At 45.9% G+C, this 26,601-nt stretch overlaps 1 protein-coding gene across 2 annotated transcripts in view; it reads left to right on the forward strand.

Annotated features, from left to right (window-relative positions):
* Window positions 1–26,601, forward strand: part of CCDC62 (coiled-coil domain containing 62) — a 57,361-nt gene extending 30,760 nt beyond the window's left edge. Inside the window, exons 10-13 of one of the 2 annotated variants that reach the window (XM_077955629.1) lie at window positions 929–1,073; window positions 11,142–11,291; window positions 21,672–21,765; window positions 25,804–26,601. In XM_077955629.1, the coding sequence (XP_077811755.1) occupies window positions 929–1,073; window positions 11,142–11,291; window positions 21,672–21,725 (349 nt within the window). In that variant the 3' untranslated portion in view covers window positions 21,726–21,765; window positions 25,804–26,601. The remainder of the gene's footprint in view (window positions 1–928; window positions 1,074–11,141; window positions 11,292–21,671; window positions 21,766–25,803) is intronic. The other variant, XM_028830048.2, reaches the window with a different exon arrangement.

Here is a 26,601-nt window from a genome sequence, read left to right on the forward strand (position 1 = left end):
GTCGCCTAGGCTGGAGTGCAGTGGCATGATCTTGGCTCACTGCACACTCTGCTTCCCGGGTTCACGCCATTCTCCTTCCAAGTAGCTTCAGCCTTCTGAATAGCTGGGACTAAGGTGCCTGCCACCATGCCCTCCTAATTTTTTGTATTTTTAGTAGAGACGGGGTTTCACCGTGTTAGGATGGTCTCGATCTCCTGACCTCGTGATCCGCCCACCTCGGCCTCCCAAAGTGCTGGGATTACAGGCATGAGCCACTGCGCCCGGCCACACCCAGCTAATGTTTATATTTTTAGTAGAGATGGGGTTTCACCATGTTGGCCAGGATGGTCCTGATCTCCTGACCTATGATCCACCCGGCTCAGCCTCCCAAAGTACTGGGATTATAGGCGTGAGCTACTGTGCCCGGCCTTGTTTTCATTCTTATTTGCAAAAGGTGTGCATTAACTTATAATATTCTATTCCAATCTATAATGTTCTACTCAAACTTGCGCTGCTTCAATAACAAAAACACTTGTTTGTCCGTTTTTTTTTTTTTTTTTTTTTTTTTTTTTGAGACGGAGTCTCGCTCTGTCACCCAGGCTGGAGTGCAGTGGCCGGATCTCAGCTCACTGCAAGCTCCGCCTCCCGGGTTCACGCCATTCTCCTGCCTCAGCCTCCCGAGTAGCTGGGACCACAGGCGCCGCCACCTCGCCCGGCTAATTTTTTGTGTTTTTAGTAGAGACGGGGTTTCGCCGTGTTAGCCAGGATGGTCTCGATCTCCTGACCTCGTGATCCGCCCGTCTCGGCCTCCCAAAGTGCTGGGATTACAGGCTTGAGCCACCGCGCCCGGCCTTGTTTGTCCTTTTAAGATACTTTTAAAAGTATAAGAGTGATCTATGTATGATATTGTTTTAAGATATCTGTTTTTGTTGGGTTTTCTTATTCATAGTGAGCTAATTGCCATCCAAGATTCCCACTCTTTGGGCTCTTCAAAATCTGCCTTGAGAGAGGATGAGACAGAGTCCTCTTCCGATAAAAAGAACTCGCCTAAGAGTTTGTTAATCTGCAAAGATGCACCAGCATTCAATGAAAAGGTTTGTATTTTGCTTAGAATTTCGCAGCTTACTCAAGTCAGACCTCTCACCAAAGGCTTTTAATGCTCCTCTAGCAACCACTGTTAGTGTGCTTATTTTGGCTATTCCTCCGTTTTGTTTTGTTTTTTTTAATTCTAGGATTTTAAGATGCTTTTAAGGCAATCCTGTTATTTATTTTATTATTTTGTGTTTGTTTTGTTCTGTTTCTTTGAGACGGGGTACTCAGTCACCCAGGCTGTAGTGCAGTGGTACAATCATGGCTCCCTGCAGCCTCAATCTCCTGGGCTCAAGCAATCCTCCTGCCTCAGCCTCCCCAGTAGCTGCAACTAGAGGCACATGCCACCACTCCCAGCTAATTTTCTTATTTTTTGTAGAGACAGGGTCTCAATTTGTTGCCCAGTCTGGTCTTGAACACTTGGGCTCAGTGATCTTCTTGCCTTGGCCTCCCAAAGTGCTGGGATTATACATGTGAACCGCCGTGCCGGGACTACTTTTTTTTCTTCCAAGAAAGATTGTTTGTTTGTTTGTTTACTTATTGGCAACTTGATACATGTGGGTTGTAAAGAAAAAAAAAAAAAAAAAAAGGAAGAAAAGAAAAACAAACCACAAGAACAATACAGAAATGTACACCCAGAAGATATCACCCAATACCTGGTCTCAGCTGCCCCTTCCGCCAAATACACAACCCCTGGCAGTGTCTAGAGAGACCCCAGGTGACACGTTGGTGGGCTTGCTTACAGATTTCTCTGTCTGCAGAGACATGCATACAGACTAATGTGTGGTAAATGGGATTTCATTACATAAGAAAATGTCTGGCCAGGTACCGTGTCTCATGCCTGTAATCCCAACACTCTGGGGGACCAAGGTGGGAGGATCACTTAAGCCCAGGATCAGCATGGGCAACATAGCAAGACCCTGCCTCTATTTTTTATTTCAATAAAATTTTAAAAACATAAAAAAGGAAAACATCGCCAGGTGCAGTGGCTCATGCCTGTAATCCCAACACTTTGGGAGGCCGAGGTGGGCAGATCACCTGAGGTCAGGAGTTTGAGACCAGCCTGACCAACATGGTGAAACTCCATCTCTACTAAAATACAAAAATTAGCCGGGCATAGTGGAGGGCACCTGTAATCTCAGTTACTTGGGAGGCTGAGGTGGGAGAATGGCTTGAAACCAGGAGGTGGAGGTTGCAGTGAGCCGAGGTTGCGCCATTGCATTCCAGCCTGGCAACAGAGCGAGATTCTGTCTCAAAAAAAAAAAAACAAAAAAACAAAAACAAAAAAAAGGAAAACATCTAACATCTATGATTTACCAGGATACCAGGGTGGCAAATTGAAATCTTCATCCCACTAATGGGATTACAGGCATGAGGTGCTGCACTGGCCGGACATTGTCTTATATAATGAAATCCCATTTACCACACATTAGTCTGTATGTGACAGACTAATAGTGACACATTCATTACACCCAAACCCCTTTGGAATTCTTCCTCTGCCCTGTGCATCCCTCCCTATTCCCAGACAACCACTGGTCTCTTTTCTGTAACACAGATTAGTTTGCATTTTCTAGAATTTTATATTAATGCGTTCAAACTTTTGTGTCCCTCTTGTTTCTTTCACTCAGTGTAATTATCTTGAGATTAATCTATGTGACTGTGTGTATAAATAATTCCTTTTTGTTGCTGAGAAGTATCCTATTGTGTGGATATATTAGGTTGGTGCAAAAGTAAATATGGTCTTTGTCATTAAAAGCAATGGCAGGCCATTAAAAGTAATCCCAACACTTTGGGAGACTGAGGCAGGCGGATCACTTGAGGTCAGACGTTCCAGACCAGCCTGGCCAGCACAGTGAAACCCCCTGTCTACTAAAACCACAAAAATTAGCTTGGTGTGGTGGCGTGTGCCTGTAATCCCAGCTACTTGGGAGGCTGAGGCAGGAGAATTACTTAAACTCAGGAGGCGAGGGTTGCAGTGAGTCAAGATCATGCTACTGGACTCCAGCCTGGGTGACAGAGCGAGACTCAATCTCAAAAAAAAAAAGAAAAAAAAGAGTAATGGTAAAAACCACAAATACTTTTTTTTTTTTTTTTTTTTTTGAGACGGAGTCTTGCTCTGTCACCCAGGCTGGAGTGCAGTGACGCGATCTCGGCTCACTGCAAGCTCTGCCGCCTCCCGGGTTCACGCCATTCTCCTGCCTCAGCCTCCCAAGAAGCTGGGACTACAGGCGCCTGCTGCCACGCCCGGCTAGTTTTTTTGTATTTTTAGTAGAGATGGGGTTTTACTGTGTTCGCCAGGATGGTCTCGATCTCCTGACCTCGTGATCCACCTTGGCCTCCCAAAGTGCTGGGATTACAGGCGTGAGCCACCGCGCCCGGCCCGCAATTACTTCTGCACCAACCTATTACCACAGTGATTTAGCCATTCACTTGTGAATGGACATTTGGGTTGTTTCTGGTGTGCTGGGTAATACAAATAAAGCTGCTTGCATATTTATGTGTAAATAAGTCTTGGTATAGATACTTTTTTTTTCATTTATCTAGGAATGGAATGCTAGCTAGGTCATACGGTAGGTGTATATTTAACCTTTTCTTTCTTTTTTTTAGAGACAGGGTCTCGCTCTGTCACCCAAGCTGGAATGCAGTGGCGCAATCATGGCTTCCTGCGGTCTCAAACTCCTGGACTCAAGTAATCCTCCCACCGCAGCCTCCCAAGTAGCTGGGATTATAGGCATGAACCATTACGCCCAGCTCATTTTTAAATTTTTTGTGGAGACGGGGTCCTGTTATGTTGCCCAGGGTGGTCTCAATCTCCTGACCTCAAGCAATCCTCCTGCCTCAAGCAATCCTCCTGCCTCCCAAAGTGCTGGGGTATATTTAACATTTTAAGAAACTGCCGGCCGGGCGCGGTGGCTCAAGCCTGTAATCCCAGCACTTTGGGAGGCCGAGACGGGCGGATCACGAGGTCAGGAGATCGAGACCATCCTGGCTAACACGGTGAAACCCCGTCTCTACTAAGAAATACAAAAAATAGCCGGGCGAGGTGGCAGCGCCTGTAGTCCCAGCTACTCGGGAGGCTGAGGCCGGAGAATGGCGTGAACCCGGGAAGCGGAGCTTGCAGTGAGCTGAGATCCGGCCACTGCACTCCAGCCTGGGCTACAGAGCGAGACTCCGTCTCAAAAAAAAAAAAAAAAAAGAAACTGCCGGATGTTTTCCAAAGTACCAGTTACATTCCCATCAGTGTATGACGGTCCCAGCTGCTCCAGATTCCAGTCAATACTTGCTATGATCCATTTTTAAATTCCAGACATTCTAATAGGTATGAAGTGGTATCTCAATGTAGTTTTAAGTCGCATTCCCCTAATGACTAACAATGTTGTGCATCTTTTCACACACTAAACCACCATATATTTATAGCTTTGTTTTCAACTGATAGAGAAGTTCTAACCAGTTATTCAATCCCAAAGAGACACTATTCTTTATGTCTGTGTAGAATATCCCTTCTTTAATTACTTCTCGAGATTTATTTCCTCTCTGCACCATGCTAATAAAACACTTATCAGGCCAGGCGTGGTGGCTCATGCCTGTAATCCCAGCACCTTGGGAGGCTGAGGCGGGTGGATCACCTGAGGTCGGGAGTTGAAGACCAGCCTGGCCAACATGGTGAAACCCCGTCTCTACTAAAAATACAAAAATTAGCCAGGTGTTATAGCTCATGCCTGTGGTCCCAGCCACTCAAGAGGTTGATGTGGAAGAATTGCTTGAGCCCGGGAGGCGGAGGCTGCAGCAAGCTGAGATTGTGCCATTGCACTTCAGCCTGGGCGACAGAGCCAGACCCTGTTTTAAAAAATAATAATAGGCCGGGCGTGGTGGCTCATGCCTGTAATCCCAGCACTTTGGGAGGCCGAGGTGGGTGGATCACCTGAGGTCAGAAGTTCAAGACCAGCCTGGTCAACACGGTGAAACCCCGTCTTTTTTTTTATTTTATTTATTTATTATTATTTTTTTTTATTATTTTTTTTTTACTTTTTTTTTTTTTTGAGACGGAGTCTCGCTCTGTCACCCAGGCTGCAGTGCAGTGGCGCGATCTCGGCTCACTGCAAGCTCCACCTCCCGGGTTCACGCCATTCTCCTGCCTCAGCCTCCCGAGTAGCTGGGACTACAGGCGCCCACAACCGCGCCCGGCTAATTTTTTTTTGTATTTTTAGTAGAGACGGGGTTTCACCGTGGTCTCGATCTCCTGACCTTGTGATCCGCCCGCCTCGGCCTCCCAAAGTGCTGGGATTACAGGCGTGAGCCACCGCGCCCGGCGAAACCCCGTCTTTACTAAATATACAAAAATTAGCCAGGCATGGTGGCAGGTGCCTGTAAACTCAGCTACTCAGGAGACTGAGGCAGGAGAATCGCTTGAACCCGGGAGGCAGAGGTTGCAGTGAGCCGAGATCACACCATTGCGCTTCAGCCTAGGCAACAAGAGCAAAACATCGTTCCAATAATAATAATAATCATAATAAATTTGTTGAGTTAATGTTTATTTCTCCTGTTCATCATTTGGAATCACATGGTAAACACATTTTGAATTCTCTTTTTAAAAAGGAGAGAAAAGGCCGGGCGTGGTGGCTCAAGCCTGTAATCCCAGCACTTTGGGAGGCCGAGACGGGCAGATCACGAGGTCAGGAGATCGAGACCAACCTGGCTAACATGGTGAAACCCCGTCTCTACTAAGAAATACAAAAAATAGCCGGGCGAGGTGGCAGCGCCTGTAGTCCCAAGTACTCGGGAGGCTGAGGCCGGAGAATGGCGTAAACCCGGGAGGTGGAGCTTGCAGTGAGCTGAGATCCAGCCACTGCACTCCAGCCTGGGTGACAGAGCGAGACTCCGTCTCAAAAAAAAAAAAAAAAAAAAAAAGAGAAAAAAAAAATTTTTTTCTTTTTGAGGCAGAGTCTCACTCTTGTCACCAAGACTGGAGTGCAGTGGCGTGATCTTGGCTCACTGCAACCTCCGCCTCCTGGATTCAAGCAATTCTCCACCTCAGACTCCCAAATAGCTGGGATTACAGGTGTGTGCCATCACACCCAGCTAATTTTTCTGTATTTTTAGTAGAGACAGAGTTTCACCATGTTGGCCAGGCTAGTCTTGAACTCCTAACCTCACATGATCCACCTGCCTCAGCCTCCCAAAGCATTAGGATTACAGATGTGAGCCACCGCACCTGGCCATAGCCAGAGGGGATTTCACCATGTTGACCAGGCTGGTCTTGAACTTCCGACCTCAGGTGATCCACCCGCCTCAGCCTCCCAAGGTGCTGGGATTACAGGCATGAGCCACCACGCCTGGCCTGATAAGTGTTTTATTAGCATAGTGCAGAGAGGAGGTAAATCTCGAGAAGTAATTAAAGAAGAGATATTCTACACAGACATAAAGAATAGTGTCTCTTTGGGATTGAATAACTGGTTAGAACTTCTCTATCAGTTGAAAACAAAGCTATAAATATATGGTGGTTTAGTGTGTGAAAAGATGCACAACATTGTTAGTCATTAGGGGAATGCGACTTAAAACTACATTGAGATACCACTTCATACCTATTAGAATGTCTGGAATTTAAAAATGGATCATAGCAAGTATTGACTGGAATCTGGAGCAGCTGGGACCGTCATACACTGATGGTGGGAATGTCACTGGTACTTTGGAAAACATCTGGCAGTTTCTTAAAATGTTAAATATACCCCAGCACTTTGGGAGGCTGAGGCAGGAGGATTGCTTGAGGTCAGGAGTTTGAGACCACCCTGGGCAATATAACAAAACCCCGTCTCCACAAAAAATTTAAAAATGAGCTGGGTGTAATGGTTCATGCCTACGGTCCCAGCTACTTGGGAGGCTGCGGTGGGAGGATTACTTGAGTCCAGGAGTTTGAGACCGCAGGAAGCCATGATTGCGCCACTGCATTCCAGCTTGGGTGACAGAGCGAGACCCTGTCTCTAAAAAAAGAAAAAAAAAAGGTTAAATATACACCTACCGTATGACCTAGCTAGCATTCCATTCCTAGATAAACGGAAAAAAAATGTGTCTATACAGCCGGGCGCAGTGACTCACGCCTGTAATCCCAACACTTTGGGAAGCCAAGGCGGGTGGATCATGATGTCAGCAGTTCAAGACCAGCCTGACCAACATGGTGAAACCCCCATCTCTACTAAAAATACAAAAAAAAAAAAATTAGCTGGGCATGGTGGCGGTTACCTATAATCCCAGTGACTTGGGAGGCTGAGGCAGGAGAATCGCCTGAAACCGGAAGGCGGAGGTTGTAGTGAACTGAGATTGTACCACTGCACTCTAGCCTGGTCAATAAGAGCAAAACTCCATCTCAGAAAAAATAAAATAAAATAAAATGTGTCTATACAAAGACTTACTATACATGAATATGCAAGCAGCTTTATTTGTATTACCCAGCACACCAGAAACAACCCAAATGTCCATTCACAAGTGAATGGCTAAATCACTGTGGTAATAGGTTAGTGCAAAAGTAATTGCGGTTTTTGCCATTCCTTTTTTTTTTTTTTTTTGAGATTGAACCTTGCTCTCTCGCCCAGGCTGGAGTCCAGTAGCATGATCTTGGCTCTCTACAACCCCCGCCTCCCAGGTTTAAGCAATTCTCCTGCCTCAGCCTCCCGCGTAGCTGGGATTACAGGCACACGCCACCACACCAGGCTAATTTTTGTATTTTTAGTAGACGGGGATTGCACCATGCTGGCCAGGCTGGTCTGGAATGCCTGACCTCAAGTGATCCGCCTGCCTCAGTCTCCCAAAGTGTTGGGATTACTTTTAATGGCCTGCCATTGCTTTTAATGACAAAGACGATACTTACTTTTGCACCAACCTAATATATCCACACAATAGGATACCTCTCAGCAACAAAAAGGAATTATTTATACACACAGTCACATAGGTTATTCTCAAGATAATTACACTGAGTGAAAGAAACAAGAGGGACACAAAAGTTTGAACGCATTAATATAAAATTCTAGAATATGCAAATTAATCTGTGTTACAGAAAAGAGACAGTGGTTGTCTGGGAATAGGGAGGGAGGCACAGGGCAGAGGAATTCCAAAGGGGTTTGGGTGTAATGAATGTGTCACTATTCTTTGTGGTCATGGTTTCAGGGATGTATACATGTGTCAAAACTCATCAGAGTGTACATTTTAGTTGTATAGTTAGTTGTATGTCAGTTATACCTCAGTAAAATGGTTCAGTTTTTTTTTTTTTTTTTTTTTTGAGACGGAGTCTGGCTCTGTCGCCCAGGCTGGAGTGCTGTGGCCGGATCTCAGCTCACTGCAAGCTCTGCCTCCCGGGTTCCCGCCATTCTCCTGCCTCAGCCTCCCGAGTAGCTGGCACTACAGGCACCCGCCACCTCGCCCGGCTAGTTTTTTGTATTTTTTTTAGTAGAGACGGGGTTTCACCGTGTTAGCCAGGATGGTCTCGATCTCCTGACCTTGTGATCCGCCCGTCTCGGCCTCCCAAAGTGCTGGGATTACAGGCTTGAGCCACCGCGCCCAGCCTTTTTTTTTTTTGAGACAGAGTCTGGCTCTGTCGTCTGGGTTGGAGTGCAGTGGTGCAGTCTCGGCTCACTGCAAGCTCCGCCTCCCGGGTTCACGCCATTCTCCTGCCTCAGCCTCCCCTAGTGGCTGGAACTACTACAGACGCCCGCCCCCACGCCCAGCTAATTTTTTTTGTATTTTTAGTAGAGACGGGATTTCACCGCGTTAGCCACAATGGTCTCCATCTCCTGACCTCATGATCTGCCTGCCTCAGCCTTCCAAAGTGCTGGGATAACAGGCGTGAGCCACCGTGCCCAGCCAAAGCTGTTGAATTTTTTAAGTTATAACTATGAGGGAAAATATTAGCTATTACCTTTTTTAGCTCTTGGAGACTCTTTTCCAATGTTTGTATCAGTTTTTCTGAGGCAGTACTTAACATTGCAGGCCTACATTCCATATGTACACACAGATAAATTCAGCAGATGTTCGTTAAACATCTACATGTCAGGTCAGTAGTGATCATTGATGATAGAAATTAGAAATTAAGTTTTCTTTAAAAAAAAAAAAAAATCAGGTGGTGGCTCAAGCCTGTACTCCCAGCACTTTTGGAGGTCAAGGCAGGGGGATCACCTAAGGTTGGGAGATTGAGACCATCCTGGCCAGCATGGTGAAACCCCGTCTCTACTAAAACACAAAAAATTAGCTGGGCATGGTGGCGCATGCCTGTATCCCAGCTACTCGGGAGGCTGAGGCAGGGGAATCGCTTGAACCTGGGAGGAGTTTGCAGCGAGCCAAGATCACACCACTGCACTCCAGCCTGGCGACAGAACAAGGCTCCATCTCAAGAAATTAAAAAAAAAAAAAAAAAAAAAATTCAGGGCCAGGTGCGGTGGCTCACGCCTATAATCCCAGTACTTTGGGAGGCCGAGGCGGGCAGATCATGAGGTCAGGAGATTGAGACAATCCTGGCCAACATGGTGAAATCCCATCTCTACTAAAAATACGAAAATCAGCTTGGCGTGTGGCGCGCACCTGTAGTCCCGGCTACTCGGGAGGCTGAAAGGCAGGAGAATCGCTTGAACCCGGGAGGTGGAGGTTGCAGCGAGCCGAGATCGCGCCACTGCAATCCAACCTGGCGACAGAGTGAGACTCCATCTCAAAAGAAAAAAAAAAAAAAATCAGTCTAGGCCCCTTCGAGAGCAGTTGGCAATGACTCATTTTTGTGCTAAACTTCAGATCCCAAAGTTGAAATTTAATAGGAATAAATGAAGGCACATACCCACATATTTTTCAAGGCTTATAAGCCTTTAATGTTGTCTTATTTTGCAAGTATTTTGACATGCTAAATACAGCCTTGACAAGTTGGTTGAGGAGAGTTAACTAATGTCTAGGATTCTTTTATCACATGGGTGTTACTTCATTAGCTGTAGCAAGTTCTGTTTAAGTCAAATTATTTAACTGAGTAGGTTCTAAGAAATAAAAGGGGTTGGGTGCAGTGGCTCATGCCTGTAATCCTAGCACTTTGGGAGTTCAAGGCAGGTGCATCACCGGAGGTCGGAAGTTCAAGACCAGCCTGGCCAACATGGTGAAACCCCATCTCTACTAAACATACAAAATTAGCTGGGCGTGGTGGCGGGCACCTGTAGCCCCATCTACGTGGGAGGCTGAGGCAGGAGAATCACTTGAACCCAAGAGGTGGAGGTTGCAATGAGCTGAGGTCACACTATTGCACTCCAGCCTAGGCAACAAGAGCAAAACTCCATCTCAAAAAAAAAAACAAAAGAGGCCGGGTGCGGTGGCTCACGCCTATAATCCCTGCACTTTGGGAGGCCGAGGCAGGTGGATCATGAGGTCAGGAGATCGAGACCATTCTGGCTAACACGGTGAAACCCCGTCTCTACTAAAAAATACAAAACAAAATTAGCTGGGCATGGTGATGGGCGCCTGTAGTCCCAGCTACTCGGGATGCTGAGGCAGGAGAATGGCGTGAACCCGGGAGGCAGAGCTTGCAGTGAGCTGAAATCGCGCCACTGCACTCCAGCCTGGGCGACAGAGCAAGACTCCGTCTCAAAAAAAAAAAAAAAAAGAAAGAAAGAAAAGGAATTAATTTAATTATTCTTATTTTACTATTTGATGTTCTGCTTTGCTTTGTAACACCTAAACCAAAGAAATATTTACAGGTGATCAGGTGTAGTGGCTAACACCTATAACCCTAGCACTTTGGGAGGCCAAGGCAGGAGGATGACTTGAGGCCAGGAGTTCAAGATCAGCCTGAGCAACATAACGAGATCCCACCTCTACCAAAAAAAAAAAAAAAATTAGCTGGGTGTGGTTGCACACACGTATGGTCGCAGCTTTTCAGGAGGCTGAGGCAGGAGGATCACTTGAGCCCAGGAGCTTGAGGCAGTCAGTTGTGATCATGCCACTGCATTTCAGCCTGGGTGACAGAGGAAAAGAACAAAAGAAAAAAATATTCCTAGGTAGTTAGCATTTGTGTTTGTAAACCTAAGCATTTAAAGGTGCCTCTTAATTTCCTGTAGGCTTCAACTGTGTTACCCTCCCAGGATGATTTCTCGCCCACGAGCAAGCTCCAGCGTTTGCTGGCGGAATCTCGTCAGATGGTGACGGACCTGGAGCTGAGCACGCTGCTGCCCATCAGCCATGAGAATCTCACTGGCAGTGCCACAAATGTATGCGTTTCATTTTCTCTTGACTATATTTGTCACATCCAAACGCACCACTGAACACCAGTGTGCAAATATCACCGGCAGGGTGGCCTTTCTGTTAGAGGAAGAGTTTCTGTGTCTCTAGGGAGGAAAGGGAACATGCTTGTTTTAAGGAGGAAAAAGTTACACTCAGATGTCACTGGACCCAAACTTCCTCTTTCTAATGATCTGGGGCATATGAAGATAAATTCTTGGGGATTTTTTTTTGGGGGGTCAGGGTACAGAGTTTTGCTCTTGTCGCCCAGGCTGAAGTGCAGTGGCACGATCTCAGCTCACTGCAACCTCCACCTCCCGGGTTCAAGTGATTCTCCTGCCTCAGCCTCCCAAGTAACTGGAACTAAAGGCATACTCCACCCTGCCCAGCTAATTTTTGTACTTTTAGTAGAGACGGGGTTTCACCATGTTGGCCAGGCTGGTCTCAAACTCCTGACCTCCAGTGATCCACCCACCTTGGCCTCCCAAAGTGCTAGGATTACAGGCGTGAGCCACAGCACCCAGTCGGAAATATTTTGAAAAACAAATTTTATTATACAAAGTTTCAAGTCCAGGCCCGGTGGCTCATGCCTGTAATCCCAGCACTTTGGGAGGCCAAGGCGGGTGGATCACCTGAGGTCAGGAGTTCGAGACCAGCCTGACTAACATGGAGAAACCCCGTCTCTACTAAAAATACAAAATTAGCCGGACATGGTGGCGCATGCCTGTAATCCCAGCAACTCGGGATGCTGAGGCAGGAGAATCGCTTGGACCCGGGAGGTGGAGGTTGTGGTGAGTCGAGATCGTGCCATTGAACTCCAGCCTGGGCAATAAGCAAAATTCTGCCTCAAAAAAAAAAAAAAAAAAAAAAAATAGAAAATTTCAAACATGCACCGAAATAGAAAGAATGGCACAGTCACTCACCTTTGACCACCATCAATTTTATCTTACCCCATCCATACACGTTTTCTTTGGAAGCATTTTAGAGCGAATCTCAGCATCATATCATGTCACTCATAAATATTTCATGATCATGATGTCTAACAGATATGGACTTTTAATTTTAATTTTTTTTTTTTTTTTTTTTGAGACTGAGTTTCACTCTTGTTGCCCAGGCTGGAGTGCAATGGCACAATCTCAGTTCACTGCAATCTCTGCCTCCTGGGTTCAAGCGATTCTTCTGTCTCAGCCTCCGAAGTAGCTGAGATTACAGGTGCACGCCACTGTGCCTCGCTAATTTTTATATTTTTAGTAGAGATGGGGTTTTACCATGTTGACCAGGCTGGTCTTGAACTCCTGACCTCAAGTGATCCACCCGCCTCGGCTTCCCAAAATGCTGGGATTACAGGCATGAGCCACCCTGCCTGCCTCATTTTAATTTTTTTAATTAATTTATTTTTGAGACAGCGTCTTCCTCTGTTGCTCAGGCTGGAGTGCAGTAGCTATTCGCAGGCGTGATCACAGCTCACTGCTGCCTCAAATTCCTGGGCTCAAGTGATCCTCCCACCTCAGTCTCCCAAGTAGCTGGGACCACAGGCATGCACTACCATGCCCACTATGTTTCCCAGGCTGACATTGAACTCCTGGCCTCAAGTAATCCTCCTGCCTCAGCCTCCCAAAGTGTTGGGACTATCGGCATGGGCCACCGTGCTCAGCTTATTTATTTATTTTTCAGAGACAGTCTTGCTCTGTCACCCAGGCTGTCACCCAGGCTCTGTCACCCAGGCAGGGCCAACTTGAACCTCCAACTCCCAGGCTCAAGTGATCTTCCCACCTCAGCCTCCTGAGTAGCTGGGATTACAGGTAGACAAAACCACACCCAGCTGATGTTTTTATTTTTTGTAGAGACAGGGTCCCACAATGTTGCCCAGGCTGGTCTCAAACTCCTGGGCTCAAGTGATCCTCCTGCCTCAGCCTCCCAAAGTGCTGGGATTACAGGCGTGAGCTACTGCACCTGGCCTGGCTTTTCTTAACAGTGTCTTTTAAAAAGCGAAATTTAAAATTTTGATTACTTCCAACTTAAACAGGTTTTTTATTTTTTATCTTTTTAAAAACATTTTTTGTGAGACAGTCTCACTGTGTCACCCAGGCTGGAGTGCAGTGGCGCAATCTCGGCTCACTACAAGCTCCGCCTCCCGGGTTCGTGCCATTCTCCTGCCTCAGCCTCCGGAGTGGCTGGGACTGCAGGTGCGTGCCACCACGCCCAGCTAATTTTTTGCATTTTTTAGTAGAGACGGGGTTTCACCGTGTTAGCTAGGATGGTCTCCATCTCCTGACTTTTTTTTTTTTTTTTTTTGAGATGGAGTCTCGCTCTGTCGCCCAGGCTGGAGTGCAGTGGCCGGATCTCAGCTCACTGCAAGCTCTGCCTCTCGGGTTCACGCCATTCTCCTGCCTCAGCCTCCTGAGTAGCTGGGACTACAGGCGCCCGCCACCTCACCCGGCTAGTTTTTTGTTTTTTTGTATTTTTTTAGTAGAGACGGGGTTTCACCGTGTTAGCCAGGATAGTCTCGATCTCCTGACCTCGTGATCCGCCCGTCTCGGCCTCCCACTCCTGACCTTTTGATCCATCCACCTCATCCTCCCAAAGTGCTGGGATTACAGGCGACCACACCCGGCCTATTCTAGTAGTTTTTTTGTAGATTCCTTAGGATTTTCTACACAATCATGTCATTTATGAATAGAGACAGTTTTATTCCTTTTTCCAATATTTATGCCTTATTTCATTTTCTTCCCTTACTGCTCTGGCTCGGACCTCCAGATGAGCGTTGAATAGAAGGAGGAGAGCAGACATCTTTGTCTTATTTCATGAAATACTCTGATGGCATTTCTTGCTTAGTCCTTCTTCAGATTGGTATTTTGTTAGATTCAGAGTTCCCTGGAGCATTTTCTATGTGACGCGAATAGATCCAAAACTAGAACATTAATCATTTTAGAATCAAGATGCTCATTGCCATGAGCCTAAACAGGTAGTTGCAGAGATTACCTTAAAGAAGAACAGGATCTAAAAACAGAAGTTTTTCAAAGTATACCATGTGTGCCCTATAAGCTTTTCAAAGTGGAAACCGTGCTGGACTCTAGTGTTTCCTAGGAAGATTTCTTCTTCACGAGCTGTCTCTGAGGCATTAGTGAAGCATTGCATTTATACTGGGGCAGAGGAACGTTTTTATGCCAAAAGTGTTTTGGTGCTTAACTATCCCTTTAAATGTATGCAGTGAGGCTGCTGCTTCCCCTGTGTTTGGGGAGAACCTTTATGACTTTTCTGGTCATTCTTTGGCAGCTATTTCTTTAAAATTTATTTTTAAAAATTGAGATATAGGCCAGCCATAGTGCCTAATGCCTGTAATCCTAGCACTTTGGGAGGCCAAGGCAGATGGATCACTTGAGCCAAGGAGTTTGAGACCACCCTGGGCAACATTGGGAAATCCCACCTCTACAAAAAAAAATTTTTTTTTAATTAGCTGGACACCCTGCCATGCACCTGTAGTCCCAGCTACTCAGGAGGCTGAGATGGGAGGATCACTTGATCCTGGGAGGTCACGACTGTAGTGAGCCATGATCTTGCCACTGCACTCCAGCCTGGATGACAGAGTGAGACCCTATATCAAAAAGAGAGAGAGAGAGGATTCACATTTTATTATTTACATACAATTCACCGTTCTAAAGTGTACGATTCAGTGGTTTTTTAAATCATATTCATAAAATCATGCAGCCACTACCCCTATCTAATTCTAGAATATTTTAATCACCCCAAAAGGAGACCCCACACCCACAGCCACAGCCACTGGCTACCACAATCTACTTTCTGTCTCTATGGATTTGTTGGACAGATAATTTTAATCAGAATTTGTTGAATAGAATTCAGGGGATCCATGAACTTTGATGGAATAAAGATTACATGCTAGTTTTTTTGTTTTTATATATATATATAGATAGATATATATATTGTTTTGAGACAGAGTCTTGCTCTGTCACCCAGGCTGGAGTGCAGTGGTACGATCTTGGCTCACTGCAAGCTCTGCCTCCCAGGTTCACACCATTCTCCTGCCTTAGCCTCCCGAGTAGCTGGTACTACAGGCACCCGCCACCACGCCTGGCTAATTTTTTTTTTTTTCGTATTTGTAGTAGAGATGGGGTTTCACCGTACTAGCCAGGATGGTATCAATCTCCTGACCTTGTGATCCACCCACCTCGGCCTCCCAAAGTGCTGGGATTACAGGCTTGAGCCACCACGCCCGGCCTATTTTTTAATTTTCATTTTATTTTTGAGAAGGAGTTTCACTCTTTCCTCCACTTCTTGGTTCAAGCGATTCTCCTGCCTCAGCCTCCTGAGTAGCTGATATTATAGGTGTGAACCACCATGCCTGGTTAATTTTTTGTATTTTTAGTAGAGACAGGGTTTCACCATGTTGGCCAGGCTAGTCTCAAACTCCTGACCTCAAATGATCCTCCCAACTCGGCCTCCCAGTGTGCTGGGATTATAGGCATGAGTCACTGCGCCCTGCCCAAATTCACATTTTCCAAACAAGAGTTATAGCAACAGATGTCTCCTCCTTGTCCTCGTGGCTTCAGGTTGTCCTTTCAACCTCTTCTTTAGGGTTTTATGTCAAATTCCTGAGATATAATCAAGCACTCCCTCACTTTTATCCTGCTAGTGTGGTGCTGTGTGTGTGTGTGCCTACACGTGTGTGTGTGTGCATGCATGTGTGCGTGTTTATCTGTCTCCATCAGAGTGCACATCAGATACCCGACAGGTGACTGCGTCCATGCCTCCTGCTCACTGTGAGCACCTCAGGACCCTTCTCCACCTTGGCACCCTGGCTGCAGCACCCAGCATCTGCCACAGGGGGTCTCAGGGCCTAACTTGAATGGAACTGATAGGAACGTGCAGAAAAAAGACAAAGCTGGCCAGGTGCAGTGGCTCACACCTATAATCCCAGCACTTTGGGAGGCTGTGGTGAGAGGATCCCTTGAGGGCGGGAGTTCAAGTTCTGCCAGGGCAACATACCAAGACCTTGTCTCTACTAAAAATTAGCTGGACATGGCCAGGCACGGTGGCTCACACCTGTAATCCCAGCACTTTGGGAGGCTGAGGCGGGCGGATCACGAGGTCAGGAGATCAAGACCATCCTGTCTAACACAGTGAAACCCTGTCTCCACTAAAAATACAAAAAAGTTAGCCAGGCGTTGGTGACCTGTGACTGTAGTCCTGGGTACTTGGGAGGTTGAGGCAGGAGGATCGCTTGAACATGAGGTCAAGGCTACAGTGAGCTATGATCACACCACTGCACTGCAGGTTGGGCCATAGACTGGGACACTGTCTAAGAAAAATAAAATAAAATTAGCTGGACGCAGTAACTCACACCTGTAATCCTAGCTCTTTGGGAGGACTACACAGGAGGATTGCTTGAGCCTGGGAGTTTGAGATCAGCCTGGGCAAGAAAGCAACACCCCATTGCTAAAAAATAAAAAATAAAAATTAGCCAAGTGTAGTGGCTCACGCCTACAGTTCCAGCTACTAAGGATGCTAAGGTAGGAGGATCATGACTTTGAGCCCAGGAGTTCAAGGCTACAGTGAGCCACGATCACACCATTGCACTCCAGCGTGGGCAACAGAGCAAGATCCTGTGTCAAAAAATGTATTTTTGTGAGAGTGTTTGAGCTAGAAAGAACCAGAAGAGATATCTAATTCCAACGTTACATTTTACAGGAAGGGAAAAATGACCAAATCTCTTTACTCAACATCCTACAGCTAGAATCAGAAAATCATTTAATTGGAAAGACTGTTGGCTCCAGATAGCATACATTTTCTGGTACATTAACTGATTCTAGAGATATTGGGAAGACAGAATTTAAATAACAGGGATTTACTTGGCAACATGCTTTACAAACCCCTCCCCCTATGCCTTTGTACTAAGTACAGCTAGGTACAGAAAAAGCAAATAATTTTGTTTAAAAATTCTTAATTTCTGCAATAAGGAAGCAGGGTAAAGTTCTGAGCAGCCTGTGTGCTTCTCCAGGGCTTTGCCATCTGTTGCTACAGACAAGGGTTGTAATTCAGAGCCTTGCTGTGAGACAGGCACTCTCCCACGTTGCCAGGGAGCATGAAATGATTCAGTCCTCCTGGCGGGGAAATTGGCAATGTTTTCTAAAAATCACCGAAGAACTGACACTTTGACAATGCAGTGTCACCTTGGGAATCTCTCCCACGGATACTTCTTCATGTGTATGAAATGGCATAGGCACATGTGTTTCTTTGCAGCATTGCTTTACAATAGCAAACGGTAGCAGGCCACCCAGTGTCCAGCAAAAGGGAACTGAGGGAATAAGCTGTGGTCCACCCACATGGTGGAGTTCTGAGCAGCTGCAGAACAGAATGAGGTGCTCTAGGATGTGGAAATATTTCCAGGTATATTGCTAAGTGAGAAACGTGCAAGATACTGAAGATTCATATGGCATTCCACATACGTAAGGAGATGCCCACAAGCAGTGGCTCACACCTGTAATCCCACCACTTTGGGAGGCCAAGGTGGGAGGATTGCTTGAGCCCAGGAGTTCAAGACCAGCCTGGGCAACATAGCTAGACCCTGTCTCTACAAAAAAAAGGTTTTTAAAAACATGAGTGGGGCATGGTGGAGCACACTTGTAGTCCCAGGCCCTCGGGAGGCTGGGACGGGAGGATCTTCAGTGAACTGTGATTGAGCGACTGTACTCCAACCTGAGCAATACAGCAAGAGCCTGTCAAAAAAAAAAAAAAAAGAAAGAAAGAAAGAAAAGAAAAGAAGAAAAGAAAGAGGATGGAAATAAGAATATATATTTGTACAAGGACACAGTGGAAAGATGACATAAATTTTACCAGTAGGAGGTATGAGGGATGAGGTAGAGGCGGGACTCCTCAGTTTATACCTGTTTTTATTATTTTGATTTTTAAACTATTCAAGAAAAACTCCAATAATTTAAAAATAGACAAAGAAGAAAAAAGGAGTGAGAGTAAGAGGAAGCACAGCTGAGCACATTGCCTCATGGCAGGCTTCCTCCTTGCCTCGAGGGTAGGAGTGGTGAGCAGACCCTACCATAAACTGAGCTTGGAGTTGTGCCTGCTGCATGGGCCTGGCCGTTCTGATTGCTGGCTTGAGATGGTTGGTGTTACCTGTCGGGGCTCTTGGCCTTTCTTGTGGCAGGCTGATAAAGCCTGCGAATCCCTTTTAGAATGAAGTTTTTCAATGAATAAGAGAAAACACAGCATGGTAGCAAGGCGCAGTGGTTCACGCCTGTAATCCCAGCACTTTGGGAGGCCCAGGCAGGCGGATCACCTGAAGGCAGGAGTTCCAGACCAGCCTGGCCAACATGGCGAAACCCCCTCTCTACTAAAAATACAAAAATTACCCGGGCATGGTGGCGTGCCTGTGATCCCAGCTTCTCAAGAAGCTGAGGCAGTAGAATTGCTTGAACCCAGGAGGCAGAGGTTGCAGTGAGCCGAGATCGCGCCACTGCACTCCAGCCTGGGCAACAGAGCGAGACTCTGTCTCAAAAAAAAAAAAAAAGAAAATCAGATGGTAAAATACGTGGGCAATTTGCATAAAGAGGAAGCAGCATAAGTAAAAGCACAGAGGCCTGAAAGCACCCTTGGGTGCCCCTGAGGAACTGTGAGGGATCCCGGCGTGGGTGGAATGCAGGCCACACAGGCAGGAGGAGGTGAGAAAGTGGGCTCACCTGCAAGCCAGGGGTCACCACGGAATGCACCGGGGTCTTTCCGGGCATCATCTCCCCTTCATTCCTCCCCCTCACCTCTCCATTCCCCTCCTTCCCCTTTTCCCCACCCAGACACCTAAGCAGGCTAACGAGGCAGCACAGCACTTAGAGTTGCTGATGCTTAACTACTGACCACTGTTTTCAACAGGGGTCACTTAGGGCTCACTGGATCAGTGCCTGTGTTAGGGCTGACAACGAGCCAGTTATATCTGGGTATTAGCTGATGGCCAGCGTGTAGCTGTGACACACATGATAAAGCAGACAGAGAAGTCCTTCTAGATTAGAGACAAAGGGGACCCCCACACATGAATGGGAAGTCAAGAAGCCTTTGTTGGATGGGTGGATGGCAATTGTATGCAGTCACTTCATTATATTTTGTTCATTTCCTAAGGTCTTATTTATTTATTATTTTTGAGACCGGGTCTCACTCTGTTGCTCAGGCTAGAGTGCAGTGGCACGATCATGGCTCACTTGCACCTCAAACTCCCAGGCTCCAGCGGTCCTCCCACTTCAGCCTCCTGAATATCTGGGACTATGGGTGTGTGTCCCCACGCCTGGCTAATTTTTTTTTAAGTATATTTTTTGTCTCCCTGTGTTGCCCAGGCTGGTCTCAAACTCCTGGACTCAAGAGATCCTCCCACCTCAGCCTCCCAAAGTGCTGGGATTGCAGGTGTGAGCCACCACACACAGCCCCTAAGATCTTTTTTAAATTGACAATAATTGTATATATTTATAGTGTATAGTGCAATGTTATAATATGTATATAATGTAGTGGAATGACTAAACCAGCTGTATCTATCACCTCTCAGATTTATCATGTCTTTGTAGTGGAAATATTTAGAATCTATTCATTTAACAATTTTGAAACATATAATACATTATTATTGGCTGGGCACAATGGCTTACACCTGTAATCCTAGCCCTTTGGTAGGCTGAGGCAGGAGAATCACGTGAAGCCAGGAATAGGCAACAATGGGAGACCCTGTCTCTATAATTTTTTTTTTTAAACACAATACATTATTTATTTATTTTTTTTCTTTTCTTTTCTTTTCTTTTTCTTTTTTTTTTTTTTTGATACAGAGTCTCGCTCTGTCACCAGGCTGGAGTGCAGTGGTATGATCTTGGCTCACTGCAACCTCCACCTCCCAGGTTCAAGTGATTCTCCTGCCTTTCAGCCTTCCAAGTAGCTGGGACTACAGGCGCCCGCCACCACGCCCAGCTAATTTTTGTATTTTTAGTAGAGACGGGGTTTCACCATGTTGGCCAGGATGGTCTCGAGCTCTTGACCTTGTTATTCGCCCGCCTCGGCCTCCCAAAGTGCTGGGATTGCAGGCATGAGCCACTGTGCCTGGCCAGTACATTTTTGTTAAGCATAGTCATGGTGCTGTGCAATAGATCACTGAAACTTTTTCCTCCTGTCTAATCGAAACTTTGTACCTTTGATCAATAGCTCCCCTTTCCCCAACCACTCCCTCCCCCAGCCCCTGGTAACCACTATTCTACTCTATGCTTCTATGGGTGCCACATTTTTTTTTTTTTGAGACGGAGTCTCGCTCTGTCGCCCAGACTGGAGTGCAGTGGTGCGATCTTGGCTCACTGCAAGCTCCGCCTCCCGGCTTCACGCCATTGAGCTCCACGTTTTTTAGATTTCATGTTTAAGTGAGATCAGGCAGCATTTGTCTTTCTGTGCCTGGCTTCTTTCACGTAGCCTAATGTCCTCCAGGTTCATCCACACTGTTGCAAATGACAGAATTTTGTTTTTATGGCTGAATAGTATTCCATTGTGTGTATATGCTACATTTTCCTGATCTACTCATCTGCTGACGGGCACTTAGATGGCTTCTGCATCTTGGCTGCGGTGAACATGGAGTAGAGTGCAGATATTTCTTCATCTAACATCTTATTTTTATTTTTATCTTTTTTTTTTTTTGAGACAGTGTCTCACTCTGTCGCCCAGGCTGGAGTACAGTGGCGTGATCTTGGCTTACTGCAACCTCCACCTCCTGGGTTCAAACAATTCTCCCACCTCAGCTTCCCACATAGCTGGAATTACAGGCGGGCACCACCATGCCCAGCTAATTTGTGTATTTTTGGTAGAGATGGGGTTTCACCATACTGATCAGGCTTGTCTTGAATTCTTGACCTCAAGTGATCTGCCCACCCTGGCCTCCCAAAGTGCTGGGATTATAGGCATGAGCCATGGCGCCCAGCCTCATCTAATGTCTTTTAAAGGCATTTCTGCTATATTTGTGTTTAGTCTTCTTTTTTTTTTTTTTTTTTTTTGAGACAGAGTCTCGCTCTGTCGCCCAGGCTGGAGTGCAGTGGCGCGATCTCGGCCCACTGCAAGCTCCGCCTCCTGGGTTTACGCCATTCTCCTGCCTCAGCCTCCTGAGTAGCTGGGACTACAGGCGCCCGCCACCGCGCCCGGCTAATTTTTTGTATTTTTAGTAGAGACGGGGTTTCACCGTGGTCTCGATCTCCTCACCTTGTGATCCGCCCGCCTCGGCCTCCCAAAGTGCTGGGATTACAGGCGTGAGCCACCGCGCCCGGCCTTGTGTTTAGTCTTCTTAATAATTTTCTAGTTTTTCTATCCTGGATACTAATCTGGGAGTTGTTTTCTAGAACTCGGAGGTCCCAGAAGAGTCAGCTCAAAAAAATACCTTTGTCAGTTATTGAAGTAAACAAAAGGCAACTTCAGTATTCATCATGATCATGGGTAAGTCACCTTTGCTTATCTCACCTTATATCTCAATTAATATTTAATAAGTAACTTGGGAACATTGATAACGTTGAGTCAAGGCCATGCATTTGTTTGACTTGTAATACTTTCTCTTTTGCTCAACTGATTTATACATACCTTCTAAATTTAATCAGAGTAAAATGTCATTACTTGCAAGAGAAATGCCGATCAAAAAGTTCTTGTTCTCCTGCACTCCAGCCTGGGAACAGAGTGAGACCTTGTCTCTTAAAAAAAAAAAAAAAAAAAGGCCAGGTGTGGTGGCTCACACCTGTATTCCCATCACTTTGGGAGGCTGAGGTGAGTAGATCATGAGGTCAGGAGTTCGAGACCAGCCTGGTCTGTCTCTACTGAAAATACAAAAATTAGCCAGGCACGGTAGTGGGTGCTTGTAATCCCAGCTACTTGGAAGTCTGAGGCAGGAGAATCGCATGAACCCAGGAGGTGGAGGTTGCAGTGAGCCAAGATCGCACCACTGCACTCTAGCCTGGGCAACAGAGCAAGACTCCGTTTCAAAAAAAAAAAGTTATTATTCTCAATACCTAGAATTTTAAATCTTGGGAAGTGAATACATAGACACAGCTTTAAAAATAAGAATCTAATATGACAAGATGCTCAACCTCACTAATTATCAGGGGAAGGCAAATCAAAACCACAATGTAGGCCAGGCGCCGTGGCTCACACCTGTAATCCCAGCACTTTGGGAGGCCAAGGCGGGTGATCGCTTGAGGCCAGGAGTTAGAGACAAGCCTGGTCAACATAGTGAAACCCCATTTCTACTAAAAATACAAAAATTAGCCACGCATGGTGGCGGGCACCTGTAATCCCAGCTACTTGGGAGGCTGAGGCAGAGGTTACAGTGAGCCGAGATCGCACCATTGCACTCCATCCAGGCGACAATAGGGAGACTCTGTCTCAAAAAAAAAAAAAAAAAAAGAAAAAGAAAACACAATGCAGTACCACCTTACTCAAGCAAGAATGGCCATAATTTAAAAATCAAGAAATAATAGATATTGACGTGGATGTAGTAAAAAGGGAGCACTTTTACACAGATGGTGGGAATGTAAACTAGTACAACCACTATGGAAAACAGTGTGGAGATTATCCTTAAAGAACTAAAAGTAGAACTCCAATATGATCCAACAATCCCACTACTGGGTATCTACGTGGAGGAAAAGTAGTCATTATATGAAAAAGACACTTGTACACACATATTTATAGCAACACAATTTGCAACTGCAAAAATACGGAACCATTGTAGATGCCCATCAACTAATGGATAAAGAAAATGTGGCATATGGGCCGGGCATGGTGGCTCATGCCTATAATCCCAGCACTTTGGGTGGCCGAGGCAGGCGGATCACCTGAGGTTGGGAGTTTGAGACCAGCCTGGCCAACATGGTGAAACCCTGTCTCTACTAAAAATACAAAAATTAGCTGGGTGTGGTGGTGCAGGCCTGTAATCCCAGCTACTTGGGAGACTGAGGCAGGAGAATCACTTGAACCTGGGAGGTGGAGGTTGCAGTGGACTGAGATTGCGCCACTGCACTCCAGCTTGGGCAACAGAGTGAGACTCTATCTCAAAAAAAAAAAAAAAAAAAAAGGAAAAAGAAAATGTGGTATATGTGTACCATGGAATACTACTCAGCCTTGAAAAGAAATAAAATAATGGCATTTACAGCAACCTGGATGGAGTTGAAGACCATCATTCTAAATGAAGTAACTCAGGAATGGAAAACCAAACGTAGTATGTTCACACTCCTAAGTGGGAGCTAAGCTATGAGGATGCAAAGGCATGAGAATGATATCACGGACACCGGGGACTGGGGGGAAGGGGGTGGTGAGGGATAAAAGACTACACATTGGGTGCGGTGTACACTGTTTGGGTGATGAGCACACCAGCATCTCAGAAATCGCCACCAAAGTGCTTAACCATGTAACCAAACACCACCTGTTCCCAAAAACTACTAAAACAATAATAACCAAAGAATTTATTAGAAAAAAAAACCTGCCTGGTGCGGTGGCTCAAGCCTGTAATCCCAGCAGTTTGGGAGGCTGAGGTGGGCGGATCACCTGAGGTCAGGAGTTAAAGACCAGCCTGACCAACATGGAGAAACCCCGTCTCTACTAAAAATACAAAATTAGCCGGGCATGGTGGTGCACGCCTATAATCCCAGCTACTTGGGAGGCTGAGGCAGGAGAATTGCTTGAATCCGGGAAGCAAAGGTTGCAGTGAGCTGAGATGGTGTCATTGCACTCCAGCCTGGGCGACAAGAGTGAAATTCAGTCTCAAAAAAAAAAAAAAAGAAAAAAAAAATTGGCCGGGCACAGTGGCACTTTGGGAGGCCGAGGCAGGTGGATCATGAGGTCAGGAGATGGAGACCATCCTGGCTAACATGGTGAAACCCCGTCTCTACTAAAAATACAAAAAAACTAGCCGGGCATGGTGGCAGGCGCCTGTGGTCCCAGCTACTTGGGGAGGCTGAGGCAGGAGAATGGCGTGAACCCAGGAGGCGGAGCTTGCAGTGAGCCGAGACAGAATGAGAGTCCATCTCAAAAAAAAAAAAATTATAGGTGAAAAAAAATCAGATCAATGTTTCAGCATTTCATCTGAGCGTCTGTCCAGAAAGAAGTTTTTTTTTTTTTTGAGATGGAGTCTTGCTCTGTTGCCCAGGCTGGAGTGCAATGGTGCAATCTCAGCTCACTGCAACCTCCACCCCCTGGGTTCAAGCAGTTCTCCTGCTTCAGCCTCCCAAGTAGCTAGGAATACAGGCATGTGCCACCACACCTGGCTAATTTTTTTTGTTTTGTTTTGTATTTTTAGTAGAGATGGGGTTTCGCCAAGTTGGGCAGGCTGGCCTCGAACTCCTGGCCTCAGGTGATCCGCCTGCCTTGGCCTCCTAAAGTTCTAGGATTAAAGGCTTGAACCACCACGCCTGGCCAAGAAGTCTTTCCATGGAGTAAAGCTTTATAAAAGTTTTACATGGTGTAGCTGGTCACGGTGGCTCACACCTGTAATCCCAGCACTTTGGGAGGCCCAGTGGGGTAGATCACCTGAGGTCAGGAGTTTGAGACCATCTTGGCCAACATGGCGAAACCCTGTGTCTACTAAAAATACACACACACACACAAATAGCCAGGTGTGGTGGCACATGCCTATAATCCCAGCTACTGGGGAGGCTGATGCAGGAGAATGGCTTGAACCCGGGAGGCGGAGGGTGCAGTGAGTGGAGATTGGGCCAGTGCACTCCAGCCTGGGCAACAAGAACAAAGCTCCGTCTCAAAAAAAAAAAAAAAAAAAAGTTGCCGGGCGCGGTGGCTCAAGCCTGTAATCCCAGCACTTTGGGAGGCCGAGACGGGTGGATCACGAGGTCAGGAGATCGAGACCATCCTGGCTAACACGGTGAAACCCCGTCTCTACTAAAAAATACAAAAAACTAGCCGGGCAAGGTGGCGGGCGCCTGTAGTCCCAGCTACTCGGGAGGCTGAGGCCGGAGAATGGCGTGAACCCGGGAGGCGGAGCTTGCAGTGAGCTGAGATCCGGCCACTGCACTCCAGCCTGGGTGACAGAGCGAGACTCCGTCTCAAAAAAAAAAAAAAAAAAAAAAAAGTTTTACGTGGGGTAAAATCTTCATAAAAAACGTTTATTGACCCAGTAAGCACTTTCTGGATTTGTGTTTACTTCTGTCAAACCTGCATTTCATATGCAGTTTCTTCAGAACCCAGTTTGATAAGCTAAAGGGTACAGGCATTTCAGATCTTTTGAAGGTAAGCATATCAGCGTTTCAAAGACTCTGGGGAAGCAGGGAGCCCAAGCAGCACCATCCCCGCCCCCATCCCTCCTCTTCTCTCCCCTCCCTCTCTCTGCTGAGTTTTCATATTTACAGTATTTTGCACGTCTTGATGTTGATAAAAATCAGGATGTACAGTTAATATTTTAGACGCCAGGAGCTTATAGCATGCACTCCAATGTTAATTGATTGTATTTTATTAATGTGTTTTTTCTTCATCCAAAAGCAGATTTCTCATCTATGTGGAAGGCAGAAAGCAGACACCAATGCTGAATGAATACTTAACCGTAAAACTGAAAGAGGATTGTAGTTCTTCATAAACGACACTTAATTCAAGTGGGGAGCAGAACTGGAAAGTTAATTTTTTTAAACATCTACACTTTATTTTCAAGTTAATCATTTTTGTGCTGAAGAAATATTTTCGTGTGTAAGAAAGTAGACCTTATCGTACATACAGAAACTTGGAATTATGCTAAGAATGAAAAAGACTTCTCTGTAAAGATACAGACTACAGCTAAGTGCTAGAGAAGCTCTTTAAAAATGTGAACGTCAAATAGAGAAGGAACCCCTGCATAGAAAGTGCTGTTTTAACTATCTGATTTTTTAAAAATCTGTGCATACATTTAAATTCTAAACAATAGCTTATCAGAGTCAGTTCAAAATATATGAGAAATAGTATTCTCTCATGGTTTTAGCTCTTGACTTTGCTATGTAAAAAGATGTAAGATGCTTTGATATAAAATGTAACTGGAAAATAGCTCCCTGGTTACTTGAGGTCCTTCTGTCCCAAGCTGAGCAGAGCCCCATCTTTCTGGGTCTATAGTAGTCCCACCTACTGACACAAACCAAAGCTTGTTGGAAGATCAAATTTTATATGCGTTTTTAAAAATCTTAAAGACTAAAACACTTCCATTTTAACTTGTAATTTAATTTTTTAAAGATTATACTATATGCCTCTGTGTCTTCTCTAAAATAATTGATCAGCTTCAGTCAATAAAAGATATTTTTAATACTAAAGAAAAAA

The sequence above is a fragment of the Macaca mulatta genome, chromosome 11 (assembly GCF_049350105.2).
Source record: "Macaca mulatta isolate MMU2019108-1 chromosome 11, T2T-MMU8v2.0, whole genome shotgun sequence".
Classification (NCBI taxonomy): Eukaryota; Metazoa; Chordata; class Mammalia; order Primates; family Cercopithecidae; genus Macaca; species Macaca mulatta.